This window comes from Engystomops pustulosus, chromosome 8, assembly GCF_040894005.1.
Source record: "Engystomops pustulosus chromosome 8, aEngPut4.maternal, whole genome shotgun sequence".
Classification (NCBI taxonomy): domain Eukaryota; kingdom Metazoa; phylum Chordata; class Amphibia; order Anura; family Leptodactylidae; genus Engystomops; species Engystomops pustulosus.
The window spans coordinates 53,563,594-53,588,673 of record NC_092418.1 but is presented as its reverse complement, the minus strand read 5'-3'; the positions used below and the strand labels follow the sequence as shown (position 1 = coordinate 53,588,673).

General features: G+C 41.0%; 1 protein-coding gene across 6 annotated transcripts in view; it reads left to right on the top strand.

The window, feature by feature from the left end:
- The window catches only part of MFSD6 (major facilitator superfamily domain containing 6), a 212,875-nt gene that overhangs the window by 108,050 nt on the left and 79,745 nt on the right, over positions 1-25,080 (top strand). For 4 of the 6 annotated variants that reach the window (XM_072120945.1, XM_072120946.1, XM_072120948.1 and 1 more), the window contains exon 4: positions 2,464-2,625. The exons of the other annotated variants lie outside the window; for them this stretch is intronic. In XM_072120945.1, the coding sequence (XP_071977046.1) occupies positions 2,464-2,625 (162 nt within the window). The remainder of the gene's footprint in view (positions 1-2,463; positions 2,626-25,080) is intronic. 6 annotated transcript variants of the gene reach the window in all.

Genomic DNA, 25,080 nt, shown 5'->3' with positions numbered 1-25,080 from the left:
TTTTTATATCAGTTCTAGGGAAAGGGGGTGATTTGAATTTTTAATATGTTATAAATTTTTTAAACTTTTTTTTTCGTTTTTTTCCACTATTTCTTAAACCATCTAGGGTACATTAACCCTAGATGGTCAGATCGTTCCTACCATACACTCACCGGCCACTTTATTAGGTACACCTGTCCAACTGCTCGTTAACACTTAATTTCTAATCAGCCAATCACATGGCGTCAACTCAGTGCATTTAGGCATGTAGACATGGTCAAGACAATCTCCTGCAGTTCAAACCGAGAATCAGTATGGGAAGAAAGGTGATTTGAGTGCCTTTGAACGTGGCATGGTTGTCGGTAACAGAAGGGCTGGTCTGAGTATTTCAGAAACTGCTGATCGACTGGGATTTTCACGCACAACCATCTCTAGGGTTTACAGAGAATGGTCCGAAAAAGAAAAAACATCCAGTGAGTGGCAGTTCTGTGGGCGGAAATACCTTGTTGAGGTCAGAGGAGAATGGGCAGACTGGTTCGAGCTGATAGAAAGGCAACAGTGACTCAAATCGCCACCCGTTACAACCAAGGTAGGCAAAAGAGCATCTCTGAACGCACAGTACGTCGAACATTGAGGCAGATGGGCTACAGCAGCAGAAGACCACACCAGGTACCACTCCTTTCAGCTAAGAACAGGAAACTGAGGCTACAATTTGCACAAGCTCATCGAAATTGGACAGTAGAAGATTGGAAAAACGTTGCCTGGTCTGATGAGTCTCGATTTCTGCTGCGACATTCGGATGGTAGGGTCAGAATTTGGCATCAACAACATGAAAGCATGGATCCATCCTGCTTTGTATCAACGGTTCAGGCTGGTGGTGGTGGTGTCATGGGGTGGGGAATATTTTTTTGGCACTCTTTGGGCCCCTTGGTACCAATTGAGCATCATTGCAACTCCACAGCCTTCCTGAGTATTGTTGCTTACCATGTCCATCCCTTTATGACCACAATGTACCCAACATCTGATGGCTACTTTCAGCAGGATAATGCGCCATGTCATAAAGCTGGAATCATCTCAGACTGGTTTCTTGAAGATGACAATGAGTTCACTGTACTCAAATGGCCTCCACAGTCACCAGATCTCAATCCAATAGAGCATCTTTGGGATGTGGTGGAACGGGAGATTCGCATCATGGATGTGCAGCCGACAAATGTGGCAACTGTGTGATGCCATCATGTCAATATGGACCACAATCTCTGAGGAATGCTTCCAGCACCTTGTTGAATCTATGCCACGAAGAATTGAGGCAGTTCTGAAGGCAAAAGGGGGTCCAACCCGTTACTAGCATGGTGTACCTAATAAAGTGGCCGGTGAGTGTATACAATATATGGCATTTTTGCAGGTCATTCATTACAATGAGCCACTGGCTCATTGTAACGAATCTGCAGAAGCCATTTAGCCCGGTTCAAATGAAGACCGGAGGGGACGATAGTCTTTTAAATGCCGCGGTTTTTAGCGGTGGGGGTTTGCTGCAATATGCTCACAGGCTGAGTCCTCTTCATACATTCCCTGCACCTCTGCGCTGTAGAGCTGCGGCGCAGAGCGTCAAGGGGTTAATCTCTTTAGAAGTTTTTTGGGGCTCTTTTGTTAACACTGGTATTATTCATCTCTTTGATCTGTCATCAATGCTCCTCCTGCGGCCAAGTCCAGGGAGGTTGGCTACAGTCCCATAGTCCCAAATTTCTGAATAATATGTGCAACTGTAGTGACAGGAACATTAAGCTGCTTGAAGATTGCCGTAGAACCTTTTACCTTTTTAATTTGTCTATAATTTTTTTTTTTCTAATCAACAAAGACCACTCTTTTCTTTGCTTCCTCTGGTCCATGTTGAGTGTGGAACACACCTTGAGTTTGGTACACACCATGTCCCCAAACGGCACAGTAAGTAGCTGTACCCTTATATGCAGGCCACTGACTGATTATAAGATTGTTAACACCTGTGATGTGTGGTAGTGGACATACCTTGATTTAACATGTTACCATCATGTCTGTCCAGGCCTGTTTCATGAGTTTTTAATTTATTTTTTTAAATTCTGTTAAAACCTGGTTAAAAACCAATGTCATCCTTTCATTTGTTCATTTTCATAGGACTTATTTACACTTTTGTCAGATTCAAGTTATTTCTGTGGCCATTGTGGGGTTTTATTTCAGTAAAGTAGAGGTAGCAACAATTTTATCAACGTGTAGTGCTTTTATGATTTTTCATTACTTATTTTATAAAATAAAAATGTATTATATGGAAACTCCCATGTAGTAGTATTATTTGTACAAAAATATATTTGATCTACATTATGAAAAAGAAATCTTACCTAGAGTCTTGAATGTTGTGCTCTTACTAATTTCCTCTCAACCTGCATACATACATAAATAATTTAAAATAAAGAAATGTGCACTTTATGATTAAATTGTTGTTGATTCTAACAGGTGTGACCCATGCATCCATATGGGCTGCTTGCATTTCATATCTGAGTGCAGCAGTTCCTCCAGCATTACGCACATCTGCTCAGGGCATACTTCAGGGCCTTCACCTTGGACTTGGTAGAGGATGTGGTGCCATGATTGGAGGTGTATTGGTCAATTTCTTTGGTAAGACTTAATTTTTTTAATTGAACCTTAAGCCATTTAATTGACTTTATATGTGTGTGTGTATATATACATTGCATGTCAGTTCAGTTCCGGTCTCTAAACGTTTAGGACGAACATTCAGGTAAGCTTGTGGTGCGAGTCTGAATAACATTTCACTGTAAAATCATGGTTATTTCTTTTGTGTTAAATATGGACAGTTCAAAGGGAATCTGAAACCACATTTTCCAAAATACAGCTATTGACAGGCTTCTATAGAGCTCTATAACCTAACTGACACACTTCTATTAGTTAAAAATAGTTTCCCTTACATCTTCATAAGTCAACTTGTTGTATTACCTTACATTAGAGGGGGCATGTCCTGCTTGGCACCTCCCATCTACTCCCCCCATGCCTCTTCTCAGCATTCAACACTTAAAGTGGTATTTCCATTTTGGGAAACTAATTTATTGTTTTGTATGACAAAAAATTATACAATTTTCCAATATAAGTTTTCTAGATCTCTACTTGCTGTCATTTTATAGAAAGCTTCATTGTTTATTTCCATTGGAGAGAAATCTGACCATGGTAACACAGATACACGACCCCTCATAATACGCATCTCTGTGTATTCTGTGACTGCATCCTCTATGGAGGCATGCTGTGATTTCATGTGATACATACATGGGGAAGACGTTGCAAATCTTACTGGGTAAAAGACCTTAGATGACCTCACCCTGTTCTCATGACATGGATTGCCCAATAATGTAACAGAGCTCTGATGTTTCACACAGTAGCATGTCCTAGCAATGAGACCTGCCAAACAGCAACAAGGAGGCAGGCCAATGCAAGTAAATTTTAATATGCAGGACTCCATTATTGTCATTGGAGTTTGTTCTGTCCCCAAATGAGGTGAATGAAGGTGTAACTGACTGGTAGATGGTGACTGGGAAACTTTCCTACATTTGTATCCAGAATGTGGAGCAGACATGACCAGACCTCAGATGCAGCAGATTAGATGCAGCAACACAGTGATGTTTATTCACCTTAGATACAGCTATAGTCATTTTGCTTGCTCATTTTGGCTTGTGTATCTAAGTGGCTTGTGAACATAAGTGGAGTTTAAACAGTGTGTGTGCTAAGAGAAAATTTGTAGTTTGGGTGATTGTGGATTGAGCAGATAAGTAATTGAAAGGCACTTTTCTTAGTGTCACAATTTAATTTTTTTTCTTTCTTTCTCTGAGTGGCTTGCTAATTGGGAGGAGGGATTAGTGTGCTCAGGTGATAAATTAAGGGATAGCAACTCAGTTTTGAGCTTGCTCATTTTGGCTTGTGCTTGTAAGTGGCTTGTGAACATAAATGGAGTTCAAAATAGAGGAGTCCACAGAACTGTAAGTAATCTACATGTTATAGCTCTTGATTTATACACTCTTCACAGGTTTGTAACTTGGATATGGCTAGCAAGATTGGAGGTATGCTCCAGTGCACCCTCTGCCATATGTATATACTGCTTGAGCACGAGTTCCAGGGTGAATACCGCTGCAACAAATGTGCCCATATTTTTCTTCTGGCGGAGTATTTAAACTAGGATTGGGGAAGGAGGAAAAGGAAGACCCTAAATGGGTAGGCAGGTCAGAGAGGGGGACGCCTAAGTTGGTAGGTGGTGGGGGAGTGAGGCAGGGGATAAGGAGATTCCCACAAAACAATAGTGAGGATATATGCGCCAATAAAATTTCTATAAATTATAATAAATAACTGTGGAAAATTAAAGTGTATGTTCACAAATGCCAGAAGTATTGCAGGCAAAATGGGTGAGCTGGATGCTCTGGTATTAGAGTAACAGTTAGATGTTGTTGGTGTACCAGAAACCTGGTTCAATGCATCCCATGATTGGGGTGTATTAACACCCCAATCATGGGATGCATTGAACCATGTTTCTGCTACAAGGTTTTACACTTTTTCGGAAAGACAGGGCAAATAAGAGGGGAGGTGGTGTACGTCTGTATGTCAGAAGAGACTTAAAAGTGATTGTGAATGAGACAGTGGTCTCAGAAGAGTGTGAGGAGGCTGAAACTTTGTGGGTTGAAATTCAAAGCCAGGAGAGCTTTAAGAAAATTATTTTTTGTGTAATTTATAGACCCCCTGACATCTCTGAGGAAATAGAGGGTCACCTATACAAACAGATGGAACGGGCTGCAAAGGAGGGGACAGTAGTGATAATGGGAGACCTTAACTTTCCAAATTTAAATTGGGGTCAGGGCTCTTCTTCATCTGTGAAGGGGAGACATTTTATCAACTTTCTGCAGGAAAATTTTATGTTGCAGCTTGTAGAAGATCCCACAGGAGGTGATGCATTGTTGAACCTTGTGATTTCAAACAATGCAGAAATTGTCCAAAATGTCTTTGCCGGGGAAGCCCTTTGGCACAGCGATTATTTTCCTCTTAAACTGTAAAAAGCAAAAACATGTGGGAAAATCTAAAACATTGAATTTTAAGAAAGCTAATTTCCAGAAACTCAGGGCTGCACTACAGGATATAGACTGGTGTCAGATACTTTCACATGATACTAATGTTAAATGAGAGACATTCAAATCTATAATTCTAAATTTATTCCATTAGGTAACTAGCATAGAAGGGCTAGATTACACCCCCGTGGCTTACAGCTACAATTAAAAGGAACTCATCACCACATTTTTCACAAATACAGGTAGTGACTGGCATGGCCGGCGCAAGCACCCGGCTTACCCGGGCAAGTGCCGGGGCCCCAGAGGGGCCCACGGCACACACTGACAACATAAGAGAACTCAATTACATCGGCATACTTTGCCGATGTAATTGAGAGAAGCGCCACACTCACTGTGCCGGCGCGGCTGATAGGGGGGCGGCACCGCAAACGGGCATCCACAAAACACAATTGCATCGGCCCGGCCGATGTATTTCTGCTGCGTCTAATGCTGTGCAGGACGCTGGCCGACGTGATGACTTCATGCTGGCAGTGTCCCTGCTGCTGCACAGTAGACGCAGCTCTCACTCAGGAACATGTAGCAGATGAGGGGGTGTTTTAATTAATGGAGCCTGGGGGGGGGGGTATATTAATTAATGGAGCCTGGGGGGGTAATATTAATTAATGGAGCCTGGGGGGGGGTATATTAATTAATGGAGCCGGGGGGGGGTATATTAATTAATGGAGCCTGGGGGGGTATATTAATTAATAGAGCCTGGGGGGGTATATTAATTAATAGAGCCTGGGGGGGGGGGTTATTAATGAATAGAGCCTGGGGGGGGGTTATTAATGAATAGAGCCTGGGGGGGGGTTATTAATGAATAGAGCCTGGGGGGGGTTAATTAATGGAGCCTGGGGGGGGGGTATATTAATTGATGGAGCCTGGGGGGGTGTATATTAGTTAATGAAGCCTGGGGTGGGGGGTGTATATTAATTGATGGAGCCTGGGGGGCTGTATATTAATTAATGGAGCCTGGGGGGCTGTATATTAATATTGGTTTCTTAAGGTCTGCGTTTTTAATGCCACCCCATGAGCCTAGGGGCCCAGTGAGGCACTGTCGCCCAGGGGCCCAGTGAAACCTGGAGCCGGCCCTGGTGACTGGTTCCCATAGAGCCCTAGTAACTAACAAGACATTAGGCTACACCCCCTTCACTCGCTCCAAAGATGCATAGATACCAGGCAAGATTATAACTCCAATTATAACTTTAATGGGGATCTGAGGGAAACTATTTTAGCTAAAAGCTGGGTGATAGTTACTAGGGCTCTATAGGAATCTGCCACTACCTGTGACACGTTCCCTTTAAAAGGGCAATTAATAATAAAAGGAGGGCATCTTTAAGAAATCTGTGAGAATTAAATAAAATCAGCCAAAATATATGAAAGACAATAAGTGAAAGACAGGTTGCCAAAGATAGCAAAACAAATCCTAGGAAATTTTTTAAATATATCAATGCTGAAAGAAAATGGGCCAGAGCAGGTTGGACCCTGTCACGGGAAACTGTACGGGTTAATTTAGCCTACTCAAACTTGTGCTCACCTTTGACTCAGGACACAAATTGAGCATAAAATCACACCTCATACAGCTCCAGCACTAGACCCGCTGACAGCACTTATTGCATTTATAATGGGACCAATAAGTATCCCACTCTACATCAACTCTTGCTTCTCAAGCAGTCACCTTGTCACACCACTAGACATGCACACTCAGCACTTTAGCAATAACACAACTAACCACACTTCACAAGGCTATGAGTTCGCAGAGCATACAGAGACCAAAATTAAAGTGAAAAGCTTTAATTACAAAAAGTTGTTCAGTGCATAAAAAAAGAAATACAAAATAGAGAGACTTTGCTCGATGACCCAGGAGATGACCAGAAGCTTCTGGAGGATAGGGATGTGTTGCTAGGAGCCCAGAGCAGCATCCATAAAGTTTCCTGCAGAACCGAAGTCGAAGAAGGCACACACCTGATATAATACATATAACTTATACATTGTTACACTACATACAAAATTGTCATATTATCCCCAGATACAGAAATACATTATATAAATTCTTTTCTGACCTTACTCCTAATGGTTATATTTACATTCATTCACCAAATTCTATTCGCATCTACCCCTTCTGTGTTCCTCCAATCCCCGTTAGAGAATAAATTGTGTCCCTCATATCAGCGGCTGAGTAGCTTACACTCCCCCTATTTCATTCATAAATCTCCTTGGTACGTTGTCGTACACTCAACCAATCACATCCTCAAGCGGGAAATACGATTGCTCCTATCTGTGCTTGTCTTTACTGACACGCTTTTTCATCCAATGTATATAGAGACCTCTCATCCAATCCTGTATGAGGCGGGCTATTTGTATAGCCCTATCACCTGTTCAGGACATGACACACCTTACAATCATAACACACCCTCACTTTTCCCTTCGACCAATGGCAAGGTACCAGTCCTCGACCAATAGTACGTTGGGTAGGCTTTTTGCTTTATCCAATTTTACTTCGGCTGGATGACACTCCTCCTGATTCACTATCCCAGACCCGGAAACGTTCTTTTAATGCTGGACAACCTAACAAATCACTTATATTATTGTAGTTTATGTTCTCCCCTCCAAAATAAACACTATACATACTGTGGGGAATTTCTCTGGTAGATGCTTTGTAGCAGTGCAGGAAGCAGGGACACACGCAGAGTTAAAGTCCAAATCAAGTGTTTTATTTACACTTCTTTGCCAAAAAACAAAATCGGACTTGGCTTTGGCACATACAAAATAAACCTTGTCCGGCTGGGCACTGCCTAATACAACAATAACGCCTGACTATACATGTACCCGGCTGCCAGGCACACGCCCTTGGCCAGCTGAATATCAGGAGGCACTCAGTTAACTTTGCTGTGTGAACTCACCTACTGCTTCTGTCCTGCAGTCTAAATCAGGCCCTAACAAGGCCCGTGACCTGCACCTGTGGGCTATACAGAAATCCAGGACAGAAGCCCCGATGGAGTAGGAGTCCCACCATCAGCCTATCCCTATTCCATAATAAGCAGGCCCCGCACGCTAGCTAGCCCAACATAGACCAAACAGACTACTCCTGCTTACCACATGTCTGTATTAACCCTTGGGTTACTGCAGACAAAAACAGGGTTTTTACCATGTATCTTTTATTTGCCTGTAGGACAGATAGCAGTTCTCCAACACAACACCTCTCACTTTCTCACAATACACATTTAAAACAATTGTTGCAGTGACTCTCTATATTCTTTAAACCCAAATTATCGCATGTCACTATGCAGAATATGCAGAATCTAAAGTGCAAATTGCTACAATATAAAAAAAAATCTAATGTGCAGTAACACATTATAGTTGGTGTGCTCCCAGTCCATTATTACATTGTAATCTTCCCATAAAATCATGATAGTCTTAACTTCTCAGCTTTCCCCCATCCCACACAAATGACTATAAATCCTACAATGAATATTTTGTAAATCCACTCCATATAACTTCTTTTTTTTTTAACTTTGGACTTTATTTTTGGATCGATCCTTGACTGCTTGCTGCTCCGAGGAGTGGAAGTGTGCGACACACTCTTATAAGATTTTCTATTTTCCATAGTGTATGCACCTTATCTCGTCCGTTGTTGTGTGTCTAACCGGTATTGGATTAACATTTTGTGATATTATAGGCTAATTTATATTTCTTGTTCCATCTAACCCTGGAAAGAAATATATGTATTTGATTTTCGGATTGTTAGCCTATCGGAATTTCCAAATTTCTTTCAAGACCAAATGGAGTCAAGTCTCCAAACGGATGACTTGGAAAGTAATTTTAGAAGTTTGGAATTTCTGATGATAAAATAATTATGATAAAAGAATTATATTACATTACGGGACGTAGTATCATTAGAAAATTTTCTAAAGGAGGAATTGGTCCCTGAAGGCTTAAGGTGGCAGTTACCATTTAATACAGATATAATTGATGCACATAAACATAGAGCCTTGTAGAAATTACTAAACCAATGCTCCTTTAATGCAGTGAGGTTCATAATAGAAGTTAGAAAAAGAAAATTGGAGAACATTAATAAAAAACATAGAAGAGTTCACAAATAAATTTGAACCATTTAAAGGGTTAGATGATTATGTGGAACTCTCTACCATTTGTTAAAAGAATGTAAAAAAAGCAGAAAACTAGAGGTCAAAACTAGAAAGTTTAAAAAACTGAATAAGATCATAAAAGATTATGCTGAAAACACTGTATATAAATGAACCAAAGAAACGAGTGAGAAAAGTGAGGCGAGCACAATAAAAGATGCAAATAGGAAATACCCCATTGTCGAACGGTGAGTGGTTCACTAAACAGATCAAATACCGAATGTGAGATATGATTCCCATTATGATAGAAGAACACAGAGTTCTGGAAAAGACCATCAAGGGTATTGGAGAAATAGATATGGAAAAGATGGGTATCATCGGGAGCAGATGGGATATGTTCCATACGAAAGAAGGAGATCCTATGATGACAGACAGCCAAACTATGTTCAATACAATAGGTATACCCCAAGACAAAAAAGATGGGGTAGTATTAACCCACTACAATAGGAAAATGTACAGACCATTGAAGGATAACACCACATATAATCCAAGTTGTGATCCGACAAATGAATATAAAAAGGACCTGATTAAACTACTTGAATGGGGTAGAGAATATGATATTATTAATGAGAGGTAATTTGCTTATCTTAATATCCATACCCCTAGAATACTTGTCATATATTATTTACCTAAGGTCCATAAAGACCCTCTAAGTCCCCCGGGAAGACCAATAGCCTTGGGCATCGATTTCATCACTTGCCATTTGAGTAAGTACATAGACATCCATCTCCAACCATTTATAAAAAACGATGAAATCCTATTTAGGGGACTCTCAACATTTGATAGATAGAAAAATCTATATGCAGGTAATAATATTGGCATTGACATTCTCTGTATCAGCAAAACGAGGCATTAAAGTTATAAAAGAAAAATTGGAGGGAGTTTTTGATATTGGGTGACAAAAACAATATTTTTTCAATTCAATTTTGCCTAGAGCACAATTATTTTTTACTTCTATGTACAGGTTGGTGGAACGGCAATGGGGGCTAAATATGCTCCGTCGTTCACCCACCTGTACATGGAAATATGGGACGAAGAATTTATTTTTAATTTTCCTAACAAGTTTGAGGATAATTTTATTTAAACGCTATATCGATGATTGCGTCATAATGTGGAAAGGCACCAGCTATAAACTCGAAGACTTCATAAGGTACATTAACATTAACGACTATAATCGGAAAATCACATAGGAGAGAAACAAGAGGAGTATGCATTTTTTGGATTTGGAACTGTTCCAAGAGGGAGACAAGATAAAAAATAGAAACAATTTTAAGCCAGTTAATGTAGATAGTTTTATCTAATTCGACAGTTGCCATCACAGACCTTGGATAAATAATATCCCTAGGGGGGAAATTAAAAGAATAGAGAGGAATTGCATGAACAAACAGGATATAATAGAACAAACTTATATAATAAAAAGAGGTTTAGAGAAAAGGGGTATGCCGAGAAATTGTTTGTGGAGAAAGAAAGTAAGAAAATATGTTGGGGTGACAATACAATTGATCCATTATTCGTTACTACATACTCAAAAGAAGCATTGAAAGTTAAATCGATCATTCAAAAACATTGGCATATATTGAAGGGGGACCTGGTGATAGGGGAAAGTTTGGTAGAAAGACCGAAAGCTATTTTTCGTTGGGCCCCTTCTCTAAGGGATATGCTCACTAGGAGTTACGTAGAAAAGGAAATAGAACATCATAATAAGAATATGGAAAGAAAGTTTATGCACTGTGGCAAGTGTAAAGCTTGCAAGGAAACCAAACAGACTAGGAAAATGCATAAAAATAATATTGTGATTACTGGAGAAAAGATCACACTAAAAAATTATATGAATTGCGATACTAATAATGTTGTTTATGTATTGGTTTGCCCGTGCGGTTTGGGGTATGTAAGAAAAACTGGCAGCAAGATTAAAACCAGGATTGCAGAGCATTATCGTAATATCAAATAGGGAATCACTAACCAGAGTGTTTCAGCGCATTTCAAGAAATTTCATGACTCTTATCCAAAAGGTTTACACTTTACAGCTATTGAAAAAATTAAGCCACATTGGCGGGGGAACACATAAATTTAATACTTCGTAAAAGAGAGGGTTATCGGATACACAAATTGGGCACGTTGACACCTGGGAGACTAAATATAGATTTTTAAATGCTTTTTTAAAGAATGATAAATATAACAATTTATTTTGGGGTCACCCAGCCTAAGTGGGATTGGATAAAGCAAATAACCCGCCCTATGTACCATTGGTCTAGGACTGGTACCTTGCCCTTGGTCGAAGGAGAAGTGAAGATTTGTTATGATTGTGAGGTGTGTCATGTCCTGAACAGCTGATAGGGCTATACAAATAGCCCGCCTCATACAGGATTGGATGAGAGGTGTCTACATCCATTGGATGAATGGGCACATCATAGGATAAGGCATGTCAGTGAAGACAAGCGAGGACAGGAGGAATCGTATTTCCTGCTTGAGGATGTGATTGTTCAAGTGTACGTCAACGTACCAAGGAGATTTATGAATGAAATAGGGGGAGTGTAAGCTACTTGGCTGCTGATAGGAGGGACGGAATTTCTTCTCTAACGGCGATTGGAGGAACACAGACAGGCAGGAGGTCAGAACAGGGGGCACAGGGTCAATGTCAGAAGCAGAGCAGTTAAAGGTCAGGGCAGTTAAAGAGTGTAAACGGGAACAGGTCTAAGGTCACAATGGGAAGTCAATACCACTGGTGCAAGGCAAGGAAATAAGCTTTCTCGATGGCATAGAGTGCGAAAATCCGGCAGGGAATACTGAGAAAGCCCGGCTTTTAACCTTTTATTGAAAAGGGCCAGCACCAATCAGCGGTACACTGGCCCTTTGAAGCCAGCAGGCGCGCCCTTGGATATGGGGCGCAAGGCCGTCGGATGGGAGGCAGGAACGAAGACAGGTAAGCAGATGCAGCGGGGTGCTGGGGCACACGGAGTATCGTGGGGGAGCACTTGTGACACACAACTTTGCTGAAAACTAAACTAATAAGAACTTGACTGTTGGGTTCCGTCACCAACAGCTGCTATGGCCTCTGGAAGCATCAGAGAACACATGGGCGCGGATTTATCAAGATGTCTGAAAGTCAGAATATTTCCAGTTGCCCATGGCAATCAATCACAGCTCCCTTTTAAAATATTAATGAGCACTGGTAAAATGAAAGCTGAGCTGTGATTGGTTGCCATGGGCAACTGGAAATATTCTGACTTTCAGACACTTGATAAATCTGCCCCATGGAGTTCCTTCCTTGCACTAGCAGTGAGTGAGGTTTTGACATAGCATCTTGGGATGCGGATCTGATCCAAAGCACACAGAGATACCTTTCAGGCTTCCCATTTTTGCTCTTTACCAAAAGGAAGTGGAGCATCCCAATCCTTGACAGTTTCAGAGAGCTGTCTCAGTAAGGATTTACCTTTTTGTATGGTAATGTAACAAATCCCAGTGGATTGTATAGGCTGTCCACCAGGGCACCACGTTTTGTAAATGGTTTGTCAGCACAACTTACTTGAAAGCCGAAGGAGTCAGTTGACAGATTCCACCTCGGCCCTAAACTTCTTTGCATGGGGGGACGGTCCAGTCCCAGGTTTATATCCTTGAATACAGGAGCATGATCATCTGACTCAAAGGCTCTCATGACAGCCAGGCTGTTTGAAGTGATTTTGTATAAATGTAGTTTAGCTTGGTACAACATGTTTTTGAGTTCTTTTGAGTAAATCTTCCTTACTCAAAACTTCTTATTTATTCAAAACTTGAGTAAAACTTCTTCAGTAGGTAATGATTTGAGTGCATCATCTACGTAGAAGTCCCTTTCAACAAAGTCTCTGGCATCTGTTCCATACTCGGACTCTCCTTCTCTTGCAGTTCTGCAAAGGCCATAGGTCACTACAGCAGATGAAGGGGTGTTCCCAAATACATGTACCCTCATGCATACTCCACCATCTCCATGCTGGTGTCATTGTCCTTGTACCACAGAAACCTGAGGAAATTCCTGTGGTCCTCTCTGACTAGGAAACAGTGAAACATCTGTTCAGTATCAGCGTTGATGGCAACAGGCTCTTTCCTGAATCTCATCAAGACTCTGACTAGGTTATTTGTCAGATTAGGACCTGTGATAAGGACATCATTAACCCCTTCCCGCTCTGCGTCTGATATATCGGACGCTGAGTGCAGTGACTTAGCGCTTAGCGTCCGATATATATCGGACGCAGAGCCCATGCTGGTTCAGCTCAAGATCTGAGCCGAACTGGCATTGGGAAACACGGGGTGCCGGCTATTAGTTATAGCCAGTGTGTGACACCCGCGGTCGGAGTGGGCTCCGATCGCGGGTGTTTAACCCGTTAAATGCCCCGGTCAGCCGCAACATTTTACTCGGTTTTGGGGGTCTTTCCCCCATGATCGGCCCCCGCGAACCGTTTTTGAGGGGGGGGGGGGCGATCGTTGCTGTGGCATCTGTGGGGTCCGATCGGGACCCCAGAGATGCCTGCAGGCACTGCCAGTAATATGGCATCTGTGACGTCATCTTACTGGCAGAGTGTCAGCCTATGCATGTGCATAGGCTGACACTGCTAATACCCTGCAATCAGAGGTCACATTAACGCCTCACCAAGCGTCATAGCTACGGCGTCAACCTCCGCCCACTCTATAGGAGGGGTGTCTTCGGGGGCCGGTTTCAGCCCTGGTCCGCTGTGTGTGTGTGGGGTCTAGCTTCGGCATCAACCCTGGCCCACTTTATGGGGGTTTTAGGGCCGGCATCAGCCCCGGCCCCCTCTGTAGGTTAAGACAATGAAAAAGTTGTGAACCAAGAAGTTATATATTTGTATTACTGAAAATTTCATACTCCTGCTCGGCTAAAAATACTCCTGAAAAATGGTAAAAGGAGCATTATTACCCTTCCAGAAAAATGTTAGTGCGACCTCTGCCTGCAAGACATTAGTATTGCAGGATATTATCATGAACAAGCAATCAGATGATTGCCAAGTGTCAAGTGAAGAAAGAAAAAGGAAAGGGAGTGTGAATGAGAAAAAGAGAAAAAGTGGGAAAAAAAAGAAAAGAGTAAGAGTGGTGAGAGGCAAGGTGATGGAGAGGTGATGACTGGTTATAAAAAAAAAGAGACCTGCTGTAAGGGGACCCAAAAAATATCAAAGGAGGGGGTCCCAAAAATTTGTTGTGACACTACAAAAATGAGAGTGCTGGGTGTGAGGAACAGATGATGGAAATATTAATAAATTGATATAATGTGTAAGCAATGTTGATCTGTGAAAAAAATTAAAAGATCTATATATACATACTCATTTTGAAGGCCTCTTAAGCAATACAGATGTTACGCTGTCACTGTAGTCACACTATGTTCATGGATAACCTGAATAAACCAAATGAACCAAACAAAACGAATGGCACACTCATATTGCAAAAGCAGGGGTATGCAAAACAAGCAAAGCTCTGCGTCCCAAGAAAGGGCAGCAGAGAATAAAAACTAGAGAAGGAGTATTTCAAAATATTTGTATAGCCACCCAAATAACAAACAACATTCTTCACTGGCAAACATTTATTGCTTGTAGAATCGAGAAAAGAGAAAATCCTAGCTGAGTCCCCTTGGGGCTTGACAGTCCAGTTTAAAGATCCACCTTGCTTCACTAGGAAGTAGTGCTGGAGTGATGTTGCAGTCTCCCCCCCCCCCCCCCCCGGATTTCGGTTAACTAGTTCTAGACCCACCACCTTCGTGCCAGTTGTCCTTCCCTGGTGACAGATCCTGTAGTTTGCAGCAACCGTGGATAAAGGTTTTTCTTGTCTGAAGTGAGACTCCGCATTTGTTATAGACGATAAGTGCTGTTGAATGCGTTTGCGCAATTCCTGCGATGTTTAGCCGATGTACATCTCCTATCTATCTATGTACCTATTATCTAAGTAACACTTCAGCACAGCACATGAGGGCACAGCTTGGAGTCTCTCCTCTCCTGCCACTTCCTTGTGTGAGGTGATGGGGGGAAGTGGGGGCTGCATTTTCTGTCTGTGTGGATTATTTCTTTATACAGTATACAGGTGTAGGGAAAGATAAGTGCAGGTGTTTGGTTATTACATTAGTCAGTGTTCCTGTCAGCACATGACTGCTGCAGCACTGAGCCATGAGGTGATCGGCTGTGAGCAGGGAGGGGGATGGGGGCGTGTCTCCTGTTCTATAGTCTTCTTTATGAAGACGGAATGTCCATAGTAACAGCTATCTGAGCAGTCACTGCCATCTAGGGGAAGTCTGCAGAATACAAGAGGAAGGAGCAAGATTCGGGTAACTAATCCAATTGCAAAAGTGCTTAAAATTACCTGCCCTACAACATATCAAAAGTTTTTTGAAATGACGGTTACACTTTAATGTAGTTGTGAAGTTTCATTGTCCCACCTGAGGAGGGATCTTGGAAAGTGTCACCAGTTTGAATCAGGGGCAGATAAAACAGTTGCCGCACGGGTAGGTACCCTTAATTTTCTCCCCCCTACCTGTAGAGCTCCTATAGCGTTGGAAATGACTGTGGGATAAATTGTCTTTCAAGTTTTTGGCACGTCTTGCAACCAGCTGAGGATTTGGAGGTACAAGGGAGGCAAGTCTCTCGTCGCTCAAAATAATATTCCAATTTTTCTTTAATAAGCTCCGTATATCATCCCAGTGATATGTTATATGTCACAATCAGTTTTCGGGTGTCTGATCCCGGAGTTGGGCGTGCCTGGAGTAAGGAGGAACGATCAGAATCTCTTGCCCTATGGTAGGCACGTGAGATCACCTTCTTTGGATATCCCCTATTCTTCAGCCTTGCAGTCAAGTCTCGAGAATGTTCTCCAAAGTCCTGTTCCCTCGTGCAATTGAGTTTAATTCGCAAAAATTGGCATAGCGGCATACTATCACGGATATGTTGGGGATGAAAACTCCTGTAGTGGAGTAGGCTGTTCGTGGCTGTCGATTTAGGAAATAATGTTATTGATTCTTCCATTTTCAATCAAAATCTTCAAGTCCAAAACTCTGTTGAGGCAAAAGAGAAGTGGGAAGTAAGACCGATATGCCAAGGGTTGGTGTTAAGATTATAAATGAATGCTTGGCATTCCTCCAAGGATCCAGTCCAGAATAAGAGGATATCATCAATGAATCGATGCCAACCAATGATATGCTGGCGGAAGGGCAATGAGAAATAGACGTGCAACTCCTCCCACCAACCCAAAAAGAGGTTGGCGTACGAGGGTGCACATCTAACCCCCATCGCCGCCCCGGAAACCTGTCTATAGTAGGTGTGATCAAAAATGAAATAATTTTGTTGAAGAACAAATTCAAGTAGATCCAGCAAGAAAGAGTCATGCATGCGGTCACCCGTAGTATTTGCATTGAGAAAATGTACCACAGCTCGTATGCCATCAATGTGGGCTATATTGGTATAGAGGGCTTCCACATCTAGGGTGACAATGAGGATCTTTTCTGGCAGATGAATAGAGTCCCGCACATAGGGTAGGGATAAGACCAGGGGTTGTAAGTAAAAGTCTAGGTAAATACACGGTTTTACACAGATGCCACCAATGCCATCCACATTTGGTCTTCCGGGTGGTACAGTTAGAGATTTGTGGACTTTAGGTAATAGATAAAAAGTAGGAACCGCCGGATGTTTGGTGGTCATGTACCTAAGTTCTTTTTGGCTGATAATACCGTACTGATTTGCAGATGTTGGGAGGCGATCCAATTTCATCATAAAATACTTCAGTAGGGTTGGATGGAACCGGAAAATAGTATGTGCGGTTGCCGAATTGTCGTTTCACCTCTGCAAGGTATAAATCTGTAGGTCATAGAACTATATTACCCCCCTTATCTGCTTCCTTTATAATGAACTGATCATTGGATTTAAGAGTGTGTATGCTTACTCGTTCATGCTTTGTGAGAATGATCCCTCTTTGATGGTCAATTCGCAGTTGCTTAATCTCACGTACCATACTCTGGAAAAATAGATCAAGGGCCAGGACCATACCACTTGGAAGACGGCAATGCAAAAATGATAGATTTTTCCCACATTAGGGTTTTATTTGACAAATTTAGTAAAACGTAAGAAAAAATATTCATGTATGGTATTCCAGTAATCGTATCGACCCATAGAGTAAAGGTGCATTTCTACTCCTGCACTCAAAAACATTCCTAAATTTTCAACAATAGGAGATACCAACCCCAAAATTATAACACTGGAAAAATCATCTCATCCCGCAAAAAAAAAATGGCATCACATGGCCCCAATAACGCAAAATCTAAAATTTTATAGCCCAATGAGGAAACTAAAATCCAGGCAGCTGCAGGGTGCTCCTTCCCTTCTGTGCCTCGCTGTGCGCCCATAAAACAAGTAGTAACGGCCACATGAGGGGGGGGAGGGGGAGTCTCTTTACTCGGGAGAAATTGTAGAACAAATTGTATGGTGGGTTTTCTCTTTTAATCTTTTGGAAATGTGTAAATTTTATGGCTAAATGAATGTATAACCGGCACAATTTGACCATTCTAAATTTCACCTCCATTTTGATTCAATTATGAAGATCTCAAGGGGTTAACAATCTTCATAAAATCTGTTTCTGATAGTTTGAGGGGTGCAGATTTGAAAATAGGTTGATTTATATAGAGGGTTTTGATGCAAAATATGTAAAATTTCATTCCAAACTGTATTAATCCTTAAAATAGTCAATTCTGAAAATCCGGAAAAGCAATATTCGATTTGTAAGCCGCGTGACGTCAAAATAAATTATCCAGACATTTCAAAAATTATTAAAATGTAAAGTAGACCTATGGGACATGTTATTCAGCAATTTATCTAGTTGGTAAATCTATCTGCCTGAAAACGCAATGATTTTGAATTTCGAAAATGGCAAATTTTTTGGAGTCTTGCTTTGGAAGCTTGGAAGGGCAATGGAAAAACCCAAAGATTGGTTTCATCTTTAGAGAACTCGCTGTCCATAAATTCTCTGCCCTCTACTTTGTCATCCTTAGTTGCGAGAAACACCGATCTCCCCAAGTCATCAGCATAGTGGGAGGGAATGACGTCAGGCTTCTGGATGAGGTCTGGATGTTTCTCACCCATAGTGATGAGGGTTTAGAGAAGGGAAAAAAACAGGCTGGAACCGCGCTGCTCAATGTTCATATTTAATTCAAGATTACAGTGGACAACGCGTTTCGGAAGCGGAATGCCTCCTTCATCAGGTCCGTACACACAATTTCTATAACAAAAAATAAATAAATACAAATATTCTGCTAGATAATAAATACATATATAAAAAAGTAATACATATATATTTAAAAAAAAAACATATAAATAGAGACTGTAAGATGGAAGAGCATCTGAGAGATTACACTTCAGTTGACTAGTAGCTGTAAGCATATGTAATAACATATGTGTTAGGTTACAAATGTATAAAACTGTTTAGTATATAAAAATATATTTGAATAGACACAACCAAATGTAATAAAACATATAAGAATTGGAAGTACATATTTCTACATGGTTAATAGTAGTTAGTAGTTAGTTAAAAAACGAAGAGGATAAAACCAAGTTAGAGATAGTCAAACGAAGAATATCAATTATTCAAATAAATAAATGAATATTTCATAAAGTTAATGATAATAAATAGATCCCTACCCTATTGTTCTCCCTTAGATGATTGGTCCCAGATGTGAGGGAAAGGATCCCAATGTGGTTCTACAGGTTAAATGGTAAAATGAGGGAGAAGGTAATCAATGTCTTATACAGAGGGAGAGCGTGGTGGGTAAAGTGTAGATACCTTAAAAGGGCTGGGATCAGACTAGAGTCAAATGGTCTCTAGAGACCCCCAAAAAATTTAAAGAATAACCTAACCCAACCATAGAGAAGAGCACTCAAGGAACTAAGAACGAACCCCGACCTTATGATCAAACCGGCAGATAAGGGCGGTAGGACTGTTATACTTAACAGAAAAGATTATCTGGAAGAGAGCTATATAATTCTTTCTGATCAAGAATACTACGAAAAGCTCACTACAGATCCAAGTACGGAACATCTGGAAACACTTAGGTCCTTTGTGATGGATGCATACAGCAAAGGGATTCTTAACAGATCCGAAAAAGAGTTCATCCTTCCCACTAACCCAAGGATGGCTCTTTTCTATTATCTCCCGAAAATACATAAAAACTCTGAACACCCACCAGGAAGACCTATCATTTCAGGGATAAATTCCCTCACCTGTAATTTGTCAGAGTATGTAGACCATTTCCTGCAACCATATGTGAAGAGCTTACCTACTTATCTAAGGGACTCCTCCCAGTTAATCTTGGAATTAGAAAACTTCGCCTGGACACCCTCAATGAAACTTCTCACCCTTGATGTTACCTCACTATATACAAACATCACACATTCATTGGGGGTGAATGCAGTACGAAATACTCTTCAAAGAGATCCGACCTTACCTCTCCCCCAAACGGATTTTCTTATTCAGAGTATTAGTTTCCTCCTCAAACACAATGTATTTGCCTTCCAAAAAGAGCTTTTTCAACAAAAACGAGGAACGGCAATGGGCACGCGCTTCGCCCCGAGTTATGCGAACATCTACATGGGGGAGTTCGAGAATACTCTGATCATTAAAAACGCCCATTTTTCAGACAAAATTGTACTTTTCAAGAGGTACATTGATGACATTTTAATTATCTGGGATGGCTGCGAACAGGAAATCCTCGAGTTTGTCAATGAAATTAACTCGAACACATGGGGAATTAAACTCACCCTTAACTTCTCTGCAACCCAGATCGAATTCCTCGACCTCCTTATATCAGTTAATAAGGAACAAAGGCTTATCCACATCCACATATTTCAAACAAGTGGATGTTAATAGTTTTTTAGAATTCGACAGTGCGCACTCTAAAAGCTGGCTTACGAATGTTCCGTATAGCCAATTTAAACGGATTAGAAGAAATTGCACAGAAGATACCACGTTCCACAAACAATCTCAAATCCTGCGCAAAAGATTCAAGGAAAAAGGCTACCCACAGAACATCATAAAAGACGCCTACTCCAAAACCAAGAAACTCTCACAAAAAGATTGCCTGTTACCAAAGAGAAATAACAAAAAAAGCAACACAGACCAAATTGAAGACAGAGGACCAAACTTCATCACCACATTTACATCGGATCATAAGACCATTAAAACCGTGCTATCAAAATACTGGCCCATTCTCCTTAAGGACCCTCACCTAAAGGAGTTCATCCCACCTAACCCACAACTTACATTTAGAAGAGTCCCCACGCTGAAAACCATCTTAGCCCCTACAAAGATGTGACCAATCAAAAAGGCAGACCACCTCAGGAGAATGAAACCATCTCTATTCCCGGATCTAAAAGGGAGCTTCAAATGCAACAGCACTAGGTGCCTCACGTGTGATATTATTTCACACCGCACACACTCCTTCTGCTCCACTGTTACAGGAGAAACTTTTGAAATTGACAAATTCCTAAACTGTGCATCCGATTATGTTATATATCTGTTCCAGTGCCCCTGCCCTTTTCAGTATGTTGGCAGAACCACACAGGCGCTAAGGGAAAGAATAAACACCCATAGAAGTAAAATTAAAAGTGGCTTCCAACTCCACAGCGTCTCACGACACTGCCATCAACACCACAATAATGATATTAACCATCTCTCCCTTTTGCCTATTGAACAAATCAATAAAGATCACCCAGATCGTTTGACACAGCTTATCAAACGAGAAAATTATTGGATTTTTAAATTGAATACTATGTGTCCTTATGGATTAAATGAAACTCTGGAACGCATCTAACCCATTTCTCACCATTCCATCATTTGCCTCCGATTTTTACCATAAAAGTTTATCCTTAAGTTCATGTACTTACCATTATAGTTTATTTATAATGCACTCTTACATGTTCATCATTTCATAATTTTAGTCATAATACTAGCCATAGTTCTATGCATCTAACCCACCTCTCCTACTATCCAGCGCTGTCCTTGGAGCTCCGTCTCATCTATTACTCCGGTCCCGTCTTCACAGCGCACGCGCGTATATCCGCACGCGCATGCACACTTCACTCCGTAGGAATTACATAATGTCTCATCACTGCGCATGCGCATCTCCGCATGCGCACCACTTAATTCTGGTGCCCATTTAAACCATCAGCGAAGCCGGCAGGGGCGCGCAACACAGCACCCACGCCAGCTTGCACTTCATCTCTTGTAAGTACTGCTATTCTTACACCAATCGTACTATCATATTTCCCATCCCACCTCATATTATTATGTCTTCCCTCAGATTTTCAACCATTTGACTCTAGTCTGATCCCAGCCCTTTTAAGGTATCTACACTTTACCCACCACGCTCTCCCTCTGTATAAGACATTGATTACCTTCTCCCTCATTTTACCATTTAACCTGTAGAACCACATTGGGATCCTTTCCCTCACATCTGGGACCAATCATCTAAGGGAGAACAATAGGGTAGGGATCTATTTACTATCATTATATTTATTATCATTAACTTTATGAAATATTCATTTATTTATTTGAATAATTGATATTCTTCACTTGACTATCTCTAACTTGGTTTTATCCTCTTCGTTTTTTAACTAACTACTAACTACTATTAACAATGTAGAAATATGTACTTCCAATGCTTTTATGTTTTATTACATTTGGTTGTGTCTAATCAAATATATTTTTATATACTAAACAGTTTTATACATTTGTAACCTAACACATATGTTATTACATATGCTTACAGCTACTACCGGTAGTCAACTGAAGTGTAATCTCTCAGATGCTCTTCCATCTTACAGTCTCTATTTATATGTATATATATATATATATATATATATATATATATATATATATATATATATATATATATATATATATATATATATTACTTTTTTATATATGTATTTATTATCTAGCAGAATATTTGTATTTATTTATTTTTTGTTAAAGAAATTGTGTGTACGGACCTGATGAAGGAGGCATTCCGCTTCCGAAACGCCTTGTCCACTGTAATCTTGAATTAAATATGAACATTGAGCAGCGCGGTTCCAGCCTGTTTTTTTCCCTTCTCTAAACCCTCCGACAGCATCCGCTACTACTAGCAGTACTGGATGTCAGGTTTACTGCAGCAGCTCTATTACCCAGATACGAGTCACCATCACTGTTGTGATTTATGCTAGGCATATACTGCCATTCCTGTTTTCCATTGTTAGACTAAGTGCTACATATCTTGCGCTGTGTTTCATCCCTTTTTTTCTCTATATCTATCACCATAGTGATGAGGGCATGGATTGATGAAAGATGGGTGTCCGTCCCTGCACCTTCTGGGGTAGGAATTTCATCCCTGTGATCGAGTATTTGGTCACATTCAATCAATGTAGGTAGAGGTCTCTCTGTATCTTCATTGGTAGCAGTGATAAATCCTTGTGCTCTTCTGCCACAAGTCTCTATGCTACCTGAACAGGTATTTTAAGTATAGGGTTTTGTAAGTCGATTGATCCAAAATGCTTAGAAGAACTTAAGTCCTTCTAGTGACCGGTTGCTTTGGTCATCGATGATCGCATACATTTTTATATCCCTTTCAGGTTGTCCCTCTGGGTAAACCTTTATTAAACTTATTCTGGCACAACATTTGTCTCTTTGGTTCTCTCCACATACCTCCAAGCATGAGCAGAACACATCTGTGGTATAGTTAGCAGGTTTCTGGGGCTCTCGCCATGGTTTGGAACAGGAATACTGGTAACTGCAGCTTGTGAATCACTGGTGAGTGGTATTAGGTACATAGCTGTGGCATGTCTGTCGCTGTGACACTCCTCAAACTCAATAGCAGATTTACAGTCCTTTGCCATATGCTCCAATGAAGCGCAACATCTGAAACATACCCCTAGCTCAGTGATGATTTTCTTGCACTCCTGTATGGGTTTGGACCTAAATCATTGCATTTGCTTAGCGATTGTGGTTTTTATGAATGCAACATTCAAGATTGAAGGACTTGTGTGCTGACAAGTTAGTATGGCGTTCACCAGTTGCTACTGCCAATGGTGGCAGGTTGGTCTTTCTAACATTCACACTGTTCTTAAAGTCTCATTTTTTTGTGTGACGCTATGACATCATGTGACCTTTTGTATTTTGAGACTGATGTTGCCCATTTTCTTTTAGAGATTCCAGTTCCATGAGCAGATTATTTAAGTCCTGAAGCTTGTTGACCTCCTTGAGATTAAGCTTTGGGTTCTACAATCTCTTGAATAGGGACTGCCAAAAGCAGGAAGTCAAGCTCCTGCTCTGCTGTTAGGTCAAGGTAGGCGATGGCAGCTTTGAAGGTTGCTTTCCAGGCTCTGTAGCTTTCTGCACGGTTTTCAAATTTTGAGAGACTGGTGTTGATCAGCTCCCTGCTAACCATATACTTAGCAAACTCAGACATATCTGCTTTCTCACAGCTTTATGCCATGTCAGCTTGTGGTACCCCTTGGGCATATGGGTTGCCTGGCGTGAAAGGGTGAGATGTTCCTGGGTAGAATTATGTTGCTGCAGGGTTGAGCTCTGGTTTAGCCTCTGGAAGTTCTGATGACCGCTGTTTATGCTGTGAAAGTAGGCCAGAAAAAAAAAAACTAATGGCCATCTTGTTGAGTTAACTGCCCATGAGAGGGTACATCAGGGTGATTATTAGTTTGTGCAGGTGCTACTGATGGCACTGGAACCTCAGGTAGAACTGACTTGTAGGTTTCAGCATTGTCAGTTTGAAAAGGACTGAGAATAAAGGGCACTGCAGATGACTGTTTCAGCACATAATCACTGCTTCGATCAACTGTCTGTCTGTCTGTCTGTCTGTCTGTCTGTCTGTTTCCTGTGGTGGCTCAATGTTTTGCTCAAGTACCTTTACTTTCGCTAATGTAATTTCCTCTTCCATCTCTATTTGAAGAGTCTTTATCTGGCCCTCTGCCTCTGCTCTCTCTTTCTTAGCCTGAGCTCCTGCAAATAATTCTTTTTCTCTGATGACACGCCTTATTTTGGATTTCTCTGTATCTATGCGGGCCTCTAATAATTTTTCACTCAGGATTAAGCTTCTCGAACATGATGATCTGTAGGTTCGTGACAAATGTTTGGATGAATTTGATATATGCGATCAAGTCTCCTGTAAATGAGTGATATGGAGTTCTGCTTTAGCTTTACCATTCTGCACCATGGTGTCTCTTTCTCTGTCTACTGATTCGTTTTCAGCTCTGTTAAGACTTCATCAATATTAGAGTCTTTTAAGATGGTGATATACTTTGCCAAAAGTCGCTTATATCTATTATGCGCTGTATTCAGCGTTGCAATGGCATCTTGTAGCCTTTTGTAGTGTGATAGTTTTCAATAAACTTTATTAACAGTTTGAGAGCAATCTCGTCTGCTGGAAGTGTGAGTTCTTTTTCCTGCTCTTCAAAATCATCAGAATAAGCTTGTCTTTGTGGTGTTTTATCATGGGGAAATTGTGAAATATCTTTTTCTGGCATTTTGTTTTAAGGTGCACTGTCTCTTTAAGAAAACAAACTTTTAGATTTGGGGCTAAAAAAAATTGCAGCACAGCTTCTGTGTGACACTCCAATGATATTCCCAGGGTGAATCGCGGGGTTTTCACATCTCTGTGACCGCAGCAACATAAGGTAATGTACAGGAAGTCTCTTAGGAGGAGTATGATCTGTGGAAGACCTTGCATGTATGTATAGGATATAACCGATACACGGCACCTCCTCGATACACGGCTCGTCCAGACATGTAATATAACCAGGCAGTTTCACTGCATATGTGCTTGT